We start from the raw sequence: 12,058 nt of genomic DNA on the forward strand, positions 1-12,058 counted from the left end.
GCAGATTACTCGAGCCATATTTTTAGAAATTGGCCACCATGCCGAAACTCCGAGTTACCGGCATGTTGCATATAACCGAGGAATATCTACAAGCTTTAAACTGCACAAATTTACAGCATGCTGGTAAAGAGAAGAGACATTTTTTGTAATGTTTAGAGTGAGTGAAAGAAACTCTTATACAAAAACTTATTCTAATCATTGATAGTTTGTACATGACACTTGGGTACGTTAACATACATAAAAATGCGTTAATACATACTAATTATCACACATTAATTTCTTACAAAGTTTAAATTAGTAATTTATATAGGGTGTCATGTTTAACTGTTTACTTGACTTTATATTTATTATTGAAAAATGCAGTAATTTAAATAATTACATGATAAACTATACAGTTTTCTGATAACTCAAGTGAGCCTAAATAATCAACTTTCGGTCTGAATAAGAAGGTTCTAGGACAGATGGAATAGGTAAAAGAGAGACATGGGAGTTCCCCTAATTACTGTAGTAATATTTGTAAAAAATTGTATTATAAAAGAACAATTTACGAGAAAGGAATCATAAAGACGTTTCTAAAACGTTTTCATCGGCCATGTTTGTTGGTTTCTTCTATATAAAATACTTGTTTATAAAAATATTATTTGAAATTATTACCACAGGTTTCTGCTCATCCTCACATTGGTCAATTTTTAATACTTTGCAGATGTTCAGCTGATTTTATTCTATATTTTCCAGAATTATTGATTTATCGGAAGGGTTGTAGAGAAGGAAACAAATGTGCGTAAATTCATTCTAAAATTGTACACTGAAACCACAGTTTTATACTGTAAACTTGACATTTACATAGCTATGTTCGGAACAATATACGTTAGTTTTGTTTTTATGTATATGTAATAACAAAGTATAATTAACGCATTTAAGTCTAATATATTTTACATATTAAAGACTATATGGTTTTTACTAAACGGACAATTTCCTTATAAGTTAAAACAAGTATCGTTGTAAATATAACAATATATGAAATTACAACTTAGGAACATCTCAAGCGGTGTACAATGATGCATCAGAGAAAAAGTATGTCGTTACTATTTATTACACGTAATTGATTTTTACTTTGTCATGAATAAAGAAGAGAGACAGGAAGACAAATTCTTTAATTTTAGCATCTCTCAATTACATTTTATTGAAATATAATAAAAATTTTATAAATAATTATAAAATTTATTTAATTATATGGTGTTATTTTATTTGTAAAAATTTATAAAAATTATTTCTAACTTGTAAATTTATGTGAACTTCTCACATGAAGTGCCAACAGTGACAAAAGTTATTAAATGTGCATAAATTCTTGCATACAATAAATATAGCATTAAACAATTCATTAAACTGAAATTACAAGTGAAATAGAAAAAATGTTACATCGCAAAAACGAAAAAAACTACATCTGCGTCTTGCACCTTGCTTTCTCTTATCAAGATTAAACATTGTTGACACTTCCATTGTTGACAACTTCCATTGTTACTTAACACTTCCATTGTTGATGGAAGTGTTAAGTAACACTGACGAGTATTCAGGTGCTACAACTAAAAGAAACCGAAATAGTTTGTGGCAAGCTGTTTGGACAGCCGAAAAGTCACTTTCGCACATATTAATACGCTTTATGCCTGTACTGTTTAATTTAAAAATCTACTTAGTTACTTTTGATTAATGAACAGGCTTATTACACTACTTAATTAACCAAAATCCATTTCTGCTTTACAGGCCCTTATCAATTAGATCACAAACAAAAGAAAAATCAGTATATAGTGATAATTAAAAATTGTAAATACAGTGCACTGTATATATTAGATATTCCTTTCTATTGGTTAACTATTAGTGTTATAATTATTATGTTGGGGCCATGTGTTCGTAAGCTCATGAGGGGTCCTTTACCCGAAATGCATCCTTACCTAAATTTGAAATGTGATTATTAAAGACTGACTTTTTTGTAAAGGATCTTGTTTTTTTTATGACGGCCTTGGTGTGATAAGCCCTCCAAATTCTTAAATTTTATATATTGGGTTATTTAACTCTATCTAATAAATAGATGACAGTTGAAACTAGATTTGGAAAGCGTAAGGGCTACAGGCCCAGTATATATGAACTGCCTGTCTAGAGAAGAAGTTACTTTATTTCAATTCAAAACTTTTTCCCGAATGCGGTTGCATAAATGACTGGCATGACTCAGCTGTTATCAGGAAAAGTATTTTGTGAAGGGCTAGATACTATTGAGCTGTTGAGCTGACAGTCAGCTATATACTTGAGTTGAACATATTTTAAATAAAATAAATTAAGAATATTACTAAAATTTCAGCCCAGCACTGCAAAGATGTTACAATAAATAATTTCTCGTTTATTATGTAATTCAACTTAAACAATTATAAAACATAATTTTATACTTACAAATTATTATAGTTTCTATAATTCAACATAAAGAAATTGTTTACAGACCTGAAATCTAGTAACTTCTATTATAAAGCACAGCAGAAATAAAAACTACGTAATGCGAAAACAACAGATGAAATAATTGTATGTTACAGCACATTAACAAGTTAAAATTTATGAGTACTTGTAATTAACGTTCTTAATTAGGTATCTCATGCATGTCATTTGCAATTAAAATAATAGCGAAGTTCATTAGTAGTTTCATGATAATATCAGAACTTTTTTTATATGTTTCAGAAGTAAAATTTCTAAAACCATCTTTATTCACGTGGATTAAAGACAGATAATGAGTCATGTGGTGTCGCAGAGGTGCCGGTTTGCTAAAATTTAAAATTTTTTGTATCGAATCATAAACTATAATATGCTATCTAACAAATACTTGTGGATTGTAGAAAATGCATTTTAACATTCATTTTAATGTAATTTCCGGAAACAAGAAAATAACTATATCAAATTTTAATACCCTATAAATTCTTTGAAGTTACACCAAATTATCAGACACCATTATACATGGGAAAACTATAGTTAATGTCACTTGTTAAGATAGTGAATGGCACCTTGTTCAGTTTGCTATTGATGACTATCTCGCTTACCTTTCCCATTACAGGTTTAGCTCCTATATTTAATCGAAATTAGGAAAGGGTTCTGCTCCTAATTTCGACCACGCTTGCGATTGTTCGTCTGCCACATTGTAGCAGAAACGACATACAACTGATTCTGCAGTATTTATCAGTTTGTCTGGGAGACAAACAGTACGCACTACTGTACTTGATTTTCGTAATTGCAGAGGGTTGAAAAACAGTTTTCCCAAAGCCTAGAATAATTATCAAAGTAATAATTTTACGAAAAACACTTCCTTTCGTGGATAATTTTGAAGACAAACTTCATTTTATAGTGTTATGCTGTATACCAACTTCGTTGTAAAACAGTACAATAAGAGCAATTCATTGCTTTATTTTGAATTTGTGTATTGTCGGGGTATATCAAACTAATTTATGAAACTTTCGTACTCTGACTAATTTTAGCATAAGTATATTTACTTTGAATAAAACTTTATAAAATAATCGACCATAAAAATAAGAATGTTTGCTTGTATATTGGCGTAATCTCTTAAGAACAATATAAAACCGAATATCTGTGTAGAAGATGAAATATTACTAGTGTATATTCACTACAGTATGTTACTAAGGAAGCGCTTTGCTATAAAAAGCGGGTTTTTATTGAATAAATTTACGATTAGAGTAGCAATTTACATTAAAAACATCACGAGGTCTCTTATGTAAATAGCACAATTGCATTAACTTCCAAATTACGTATTCGAGACTTTGTATTATACAACTGTACTGTTTACTATTTGCAAATGTGTTGATTTTATAAATTAATAATATTAAATGTCATAGTACCATATACAACTACGTGTATACATGACATAGGATTCGGATTCGATTTCGGAAAAGCGCTAATTACAAGAACAAAAGCCCAGGAATGAATTGCTCAACTTTATCGGCAACGTATAAAATTTTAGTAATGCCATCTGTTATATTTTATTGAAAAAAGTTTTATATTTTTAATTATTATAAAATGACAACGGCATAATTTTGAGGATTAGAAACAAATTTTATAAAAAAAATTGTAAATGTTAATAACTTAGTAAAATCGTCATTTAGCCCGACACTACACAAAATAAACACAACCCTCTTTATCTCTCAACCTCTGGACCTTTAATCACCAATATTTAACGTCATCAATTTCCGTAATAAAGAAACATCCCTGCAAAATTTCAGAACTTTCCCGACAAAAAGCACAGGACTTATTAAGCTTCAATAAAAGTTAAAATAATTGGTCCAAACACGCACACATACTAACATTCATACATCCAGAATTTACCCCGAATTTTTTTTATTTTTTGACGTCTCTGAGTAATTGAATGAGTTACAGAGATGGCCCAAGTGGAATAAGAGCCAACTCAACTTAAGGAAATGCCAACTTGTATAATGGAAAGAGACATACATACTTACATACAAGGAAAGACATCGGCCGTATACGAAGTGTTTAGCCTATGGCTTTCTTGTATGTAGGGTAAGGGTAAGGGTAAGGGTGAGGGAAAGGGGAGGGGAAGAAAAAGGGAGAGGAGATAGGCAGTATAGAAATAGGTAGGATCCCTCTGAACGGCGTACATAACCTACAGCGAACTGAACCATCTTTTTTGAATCTTAACCCCAAAGTCGGTATAAAAATGTGTTGTCTAGTATACCGATTTTAATATAGCTGGATACAGAAACCAATAACTGAAAATAAAGAAATTTTTATTTTAAATCTTGCTTTTCTATAGGCATAGTAATAATAGAAAGTCATTATTGTTAGAGCAACAATATTAATTAGCGCCTTGTTCGTAAGTATTACTAAAAATTATCTGTGTCATATTTCTTTAGAAATATCATTTACTAAACATTTCTGGACACTTAATATACGATTTCTCTATTAGTGTTTTAGTGTAATGAATTCAACCCAACTCAAAACTAATGTTTTTGAGGTACACTTATTTACAATTTGTAGTGTAACTACTTTTGAATGATGGCTGGGTGGCTGAGACAGTTAATGCGTCAACCTATTTCTGTGGGGGACCTGGAATTGAATTCGGGCAGTCAAAAACCCTCAGGAATTTCTTCCACAGTAGTCTGTCTCAAATACGTTGAAGCCGTTCTTCACCACATCGTGGGCTTAGTCACACACAATGGTTATTCGTTTACTAAGTTACGGCAACATGATACCTTCCAGGAAGTATTTTTAAGGGTAACTCTGGCTCCTATTCGGGCTAACCTAATCTACAGACGTGAAAAAAACACAAAAAATTTTACATGGCCAGCCCGTCCTGGCGAGGCGCGATTCCACAACCGAACTCCCAGTGTTCAGGAAACGGAACCACTTGTCCACTGGTGGGTCTCACACACGACGGAAATAATATTTAAAAAAGCCATCTTACTGGTTAGTGCCGAAAAAACGGAAAAAGTTTAAAAATGTCTTTTTTGCATCGGATTTATTGCCTTCTATCATGAGTATCGATGTCATGAATCACGGTTAAACACTGGTAGTTAGACGTGTGTTCGCGTCTGCCAAACGGTGATATGGAGTTAGCCGGGTTTTTTTTACATGTCTAACATCTAAACAAGGACTAATTACTCTTAGAGAGTACACCTCTTGGCATATGATCCGTGTGTTGCATCGACTTATTTTACAAATCTTCTATTAGCGTTTCGTATAAATAAAATTATTTACTCGTAAACATATTAAAACTTTATTTAAAACCTCAATTTATTAAATTAAGTTTTTCAATGTATTAATAACGTATAACATATATTATTTAAATTTATTTAAAGGTGTATATCGTAAAATAAAAAATTATCAGAAAAAAAGGACGAGGAAAACGAAAAATATGATTCAAGAAAATTTAGGTTATACTTTCTTTAATATATTTTTATTTTAATTTTAATACAATAAAAACAATTTTTAAAACCCCTTTCTGGTAATGCTTTGTAAGATTAAAATAGGAGATGGTGAGTTGAAGTAGCTCCATTCCCATCTTTGCCATAGACTGTAATGCATTAATACATAGGCGATAACATTTTACACAAGTTTACGTTTACGAGACTTTGGTGTCCCAAGATTGTAGAGTGTTTGCGGCTTCTCCACCATTGGTAGTGAAGATGGGGGCAACTGTAAACGATTAGGCATCTAAGAGACGAGTGGTACGAAATCATCGAAAAAGCTGCATTACTAGACGTTTTGTTACTTTTTTTTTTACTCTCCACTGGTACTAAGAAAGTCTAAATTTTTAGTTATTCATTGTGGATTTGGTCAGGCTCACAAAGCGGTGGCCACTCTTATCTGAAATGCGTAGTTAGCGAACTTTTAACGGCCCTATGACCTTTTTAGTGCAAGCAGGATCGGAAATTTGAAAAGAAATTATATTGTAATTTAAATGATATTGGGTGCTTCTAAGTGATCAACAGCCAAGTAAGCAAATCAATAGCATAATTCGTTTCATACAAAACAGACTACACTATTGGTTTGCTTAGTTAGCTGCTTGTCACTTAGCAGCAACTATCGTTTTCGTTATAAATAGAATTTATCACTAAAAATGTGAAATTTACATGTGGGAGGACCACCATTTCCTCTCCCCTCCAAAAATTCTTCGATGTTAATATTTTGTGAACTACTGCTTACAACATTTGTAGTATAATAATTTTTACTTAATCACTTATTTTTACCTTTTTTTGATAATTATGTAATCGCGTGAACTTTAATTGTATCTTAAACAACAACCGAAATTGTAAGAGGAAATTTGCCTATTTCACCAATCTATGGACCCCTTTTCTAAATTTTAATATGAACTTAAAACGATTAGAATAAAACAGTTTATTATCTAAATCTCACAACATGCAAAGAAAAAAATGACAAAGCAATCAATGAGTAATGATGAGAACTGCCCCAAAAACAAGATTGAGTCACATCGACTCAATGATGACTCTACAAAAGCTAGAGGTCATTGCCAAATAAAAACAACAGAAAACAATCATTTCAGCTGTGATGACGACACCGCAAATAAATCGTCACCCGATGATGACACCGCAAATGGATCATCACCGGATGACAAAGCTTTTCATGCTGGAAGTATTTAAAAGGAGAATTCCAGTCCGACACGCCAGAGTATAATTCTCATACTCAAGACAGGCAGTAAGTGAGAGCAGACTCAGAACAACAGACAAGAGAGAATAGACCAGAAGCAGTCAGACAGACACAGGACTTAAGCAGCCAGAGAGTGCAGTCCAGACTAGACAGTACCAGAGCAGTACGAGTAAGAAAAAGCAAGAGTGAAACAGGATAAAGAGACCGACAGACTGTCTAAAGAGACGAAAGAAGACATCTTGTTTACCTGGTATGTTGTAAGTCGCGTAATTCGAATTCCCCCGTTAGGTACCCCCCTTCGTTGTATAGATTAAAATAGGCAAATTTCCAAAAATCGAATTTGATAACTCTGTTCTGAACTTTCAGTTTTTTGCTAATAAATTCCTTTTAATTGATTATATCTGACTCTGTATTCTTCTTCCTGAGAGGCTCATTCCTTGACTTCAGAGTGACTTACCCTAGCGCCTTAGTCATTTACTTCATTTCAATCGGTGGTGTGTCCGGTAAAACACACCTGGTGGCAGGACCCTATCAAAAACGTACGTAATAAAACATCTTGACGGCCCCGACCCCCACACATGTATTAAACAAGAGTCAGTAAACTTACAAACAAATATTAAAAGTAAATATCATAAATTAATTTATTTATTGAAAATTTACGTTCATTCGTACAGCACAATATAAACTAATGGCAACAAATGGCGGTTAAATTTTCATTCCGTTCATCAGTTTTGAAATTTTCAAGAAAATTTTCTGAACAATTAGAAATATAAATATTCAGATAAATTTTAATTTTAATTTTTTTATTTTATTTGATTAAAGAAAACTAATGAAGTAAAATCTAATGTGTTTAATTATATTTATGTTAAAATTAATTAATTAGTCACAATATTTGAAGAAGTAAATACTGACAATTCATAATTTTATTTAAACTAGAAGGAAATTCATCACAAGAAATTTTTACCATTTCAAGTCTTTTGGGTATGTTTTATCTAGAATATTATATATTAAATTAAAATAATCTTAATTTTTATAAACTGTTTTAAAAACTTCATGTATTACAGACATTCTTTCAAATTCAACATTTTACTGCTATTCGTCTAGAGAAAATTGCTCGACATTTGATATACTGCTTCGCAGAATAAAACGAAACATAAAAAATATTGGAAAACAAAATTTTATAATGTCTGAAAATATAGACGGTCACAGAGGAGAGGAAGACGTAGATTCTCTGCTTAAATTTATAAATTCCTCTGGTCATACAGTTTCTCCTAAAGAATCAAACGGAACAGCTGCTGATCAGGTTTGCAGCTTGGCAGGTAAACATTCCAAGGATAACGAAGATTGTAAAAAGGAAAAGGGCCATCCTAGTAAAGACAAAATGAAAACTCATAAGAATTGCAGTGAAAAGAAATCGAACTTTTTAGAATCCAAAAATAAAAATAAAATTCAAGATGATAACAGAACACAAGAGAATATAGCAGAAAAATTTATACAGGTATCACTGCCTGAAAAAGGTGGATCTAATCAGCATGTTACAGTTTCAAAGAGTAATCATGATACAGAAAGTAGAACCTCGCCCAAAAATTGCGAAGTTTCTGGACAACAAAACGTAGAAGATACTGAATTTAAAGTTGTACTGAAAAAGCACTGTAAGCGTCATCCATTAAAGAAAACGAATGAAAACAGATATTATATTTGTACTTCAGCTGCAGCATATAAATACAGAAATCAACCTCACAGTCCTAATGCAAGGCGTAAAGAAATTAGTATTGTTTCATCAGAATCATCATCTGTAGATGATCTTGATTTACATTCTTCTAATTGTTCGTCCGTTAGTAAATCTGTATCTTTCCAAACATGCTCGAATCCTGATCCATCATCGGAACCATCCTATGCAGATATTGCTCGTAAGTGTATTGCTTCAACTTCAAAAGAGTATTGCAGCAATTTAGATAAAGCAATATTTTATTCGAGCATCGATAAGAATAAACACGCAGTTACTTTCTTACAAGAAAATTCAAAACATGTTAAGAACCAATTAGTAGATCATAAAGAACCATTAGAAGTAGTTCCATCAAAATCTGAGATAGATTACGACAACTGTAAATTATCTATTAATGTGCATCGAGAAGTGATTCCAAGTTTGGAACAATGCATAAATTCCGATACATCATCGGATTTAACAATAGACAATTCCAACTTAAAAACCGGTGAAAAATCTGCCATTTTCAATATAGATGAAGACGATACACCACTTCCAAAATCAAAATTAATTGTCAATAATCCTGGAAATAACAATTGTCACGCAGAAAAAGTGTGTATCCGTGACAGAAAAAAGAATACATCAGTCATTATAATGGATAATGATCTGTCAACAGAAAGTATTTGCGATATCAGTTTTGGCATAGATTCCGATGAATTATTACAAATTATCAATGGCAAATGCACCAAAGAAGAAAATAAACAAGATAGCAACCTTTATATCTCTTTTATAAAATCACAAGAGAATGAAATAAGTTTTGGCATAGATTCCGATGAATTATTACAAATCATTAATGGTAAATGCACCAAAGAAGAAGATAAACAAGATAGCAACCTTTATATCTCTTTTATAAAATCACAAGAGAATAAAATAAGTTTTGGCATAGATTCCGATGAATTATTACAAATCATCGATGGCAAATGCACCAAAGAAGAAGATAAACAAGATAGCAACCTTTATATCTCTTTTATAAAATCACAAGAGAATGAAATAAGTTTTGGCATAGATTCCGATGAATTATTACAAATCATCAATGGCAAATGCACCAAAGAAGAAGATAAACAAGATAGCAACCTTTATATCTCTTTTATAAAATCACAAGAGAATGAAATAAGTTTTGGCATAGATTCCGATGAATTATTACAAATCATCAATGGCAAATGCACCAAAGAAGAAGGTAAACAAGATAGCAACCTTTATATCTCTTTTATAAAATCACAAGAGAATAAAAGTGCCAAATCACTAGGATTGTCATCTTCTTCAGTAACAGATACTATTGAAGAAATTAAAAAAGATAGTGGACAGAAATCTGATAGTACCTTCAGCTCATCTTTAATTGTATCTTCATCTAATGATACTCTTGAAAGGGGTCGAAATGTTGCACATACTCCTCAGAATAAGCTAGTGTTATTGAAATCTGGACAGCTTCTGCATTGGAGAGACGTTGACGCAGATAAAGAAAGCTTTAATTTTCATCATATTGTTCAATTTCTGAAAAAATGTAAGTAAAATTTATTTTAATTACCATTGTATCTAGTAAATGAATTATAGTTGGCGTTTACAGGGTGGCCGTAATTAGTTTCCTTATTCAGAGTATTAAATCTGTAAACTGTAAGCAAATTGACATCAAAATTTCTACACAGACTATGTAAAGAATGAGGTATAGGATTTAAAAAAATAATTTCAAAAAGTTTCACTAGGGGCGCTTATGGAACAAAAGAACAAAAATAGTACGAACACGCTTTTATTCGTTGAACAAGGAACATGCCTTCTGCTGTTTACTAAACTAAGGGAAGTTACTCAATGTGTGCCCCATTGTTCAGGTGTAAAATTTAACGGCGATAAACAATGAATATCCGAATTTATTTATAATTGTTTCAAAATAACAGATTGAAATATCACTTTAACACTTAATGAGTTACAATAGTCTTTAATTGCAACGCCTTTTCCAACGCAGATATTTAAATTTTTGGCCGATTTTACAATGAAATTAACTCTAGTATCAACCGTAAATTATCTTTTTTCTGTATTGTACATCAAAAGGGTTCAAAACTTTATTCTTAATAAGTGCGGTGATGAGTTGTCTTGTATGCACACAATACATATACCAACAGATGAATTACATGGTATAAAATTTTCGTGATACACAGTTTCTATTAAATTTAATATTTCGCTATTAATACAAGCAAAACTTTGTCGAGAGTAACATCAAACCCTTTTTAAGATTGGATCGAATTGCTGAAATTAGGCAACGCGACACATGGGTAATTTTCCAAATGGGATGCTTACCAGGATGACTTTCAAACGGAAAGAAGCCGCTATTTATCTGTTAAAACGCACGAAAACTTTCTACGTGGCTTGCCTGTCAGCGAGACATTACCAGTGTTCAGTGTTCATTTTTCATTGGCGCTTGTGAACAAGAAAGGCAATTGCTTGAATCTCCACCAACAGGGAGCCAAAAACCAATACTTTATAAACTTATTACTGTAGTAAAAGTATCGAAATTCAAATTTGAGTTATATCTGGGAACCCTAGATACAAGCGATGTGCTAGCGCAGGATGTACTGGACAGCGCAAAATCGGCTTTAAAAAATAAACAAGAATACTAGAGAATTTTTTTCAAAAATTTTTTCGAAGTAAAGTGTTTGAAGTCAACAGTGTACATGGGATCCCCTAATTCAAATTAACATGGGCCCCATGAAACTATAACGAGCTACTGAAATTTATCTTAGTATAACATAAAATTATAATACATTGCGGTATATTTCTCTAAAATTTCTTTTACATATTCTGTTAAATTTTTCTTTTACAGCTTTGGAAAATCAACAGAATTGATGAAGTATGGTGAAGATTTCATGAAAATTTAATAATTTTATGATTAATATAAATATATATATATATATATATAACTTGCAAGTTTTACAACGTAAAATAAAAATTTTCTTAATAACTGAATAAATTTTGTGTGTAACAAATTATTTGCTGTAATTTAAGTATGCTGTAATTTAAGTCTATTTTAATAATAGGATATTAAATGAGTTATTTAAAATATCCACGGCTTTTAGAACTTTCTTAAAGCAAAAAGCATATATATGTTATAGACCAAATGATTAATCAGGCATT

The 12,058-nt window shown here is 31.5% G+C and overlaps 1 protein-coding gene across 1 annotated transcript; it reads left to right on the forward strand.

The window, feature by feature from the left end:
- Positions 1-6,935: 6,935 nt before the first annotated feature.
- Positions 6,936-11,770, forward strand: LOC136977373 (uncharacterized). Its single transcript, XM_067272832.1, has 3 exons — positions 6,936-7,155; positions 8,235-10,436; positions 11,748-11,770. Exons 1-3 carry the CDS (start codon positions 6,936-6,938, stop codon positions 11,768-11,770), a joined length of 2,445 nt encoding a protein of 814 aa, XP_067128933.1.
- Positions 11,771-12,058: the final 288 nt, after the last annotated feature.

Source organism: Centruroides vittatus, unplaced genomic scaffold, assembly GCF_030686945.1.
Source record: "Centruroides vittatus isolate TY-2023 unplaced genomic scaffold, ASM3068694v2 contig_457, whole genome shotgun sequence".
NCBI lineage: Eukaryota > Metazoa > Arthropoda > Arachnida > Scorpiones > Buthidae > Centruroides > Centruroides vittatus.

What these genes read in the sequence shown, in the direction of transcription:
- LOC136977373 (XM_067272832.1), top strand. Translation starts at nt 6,936, where the DNA reads ATGACAAAGCAATCAATGAGTAATGATGAGAACTGCCCCAAAAACAAG. An exon ending in CAAAGCTTTTCATGCTGGAA is followed by an intron (nt 7,156 to 8,234) that starts GTATTTAAAAGG and finishes CATGTATTACAG; the next exon opens with ACATTCTTTCAAATTCAACA. An exon ending in TGTTCAATTTCTGAAAAAAT is followed by an intron (nt 10,437 to 11,747) that starts GTAAGTAAAATT and finishes TTTCTTTTACAG; the next exon opens with CTTTGGAAAATCAACAGAAT.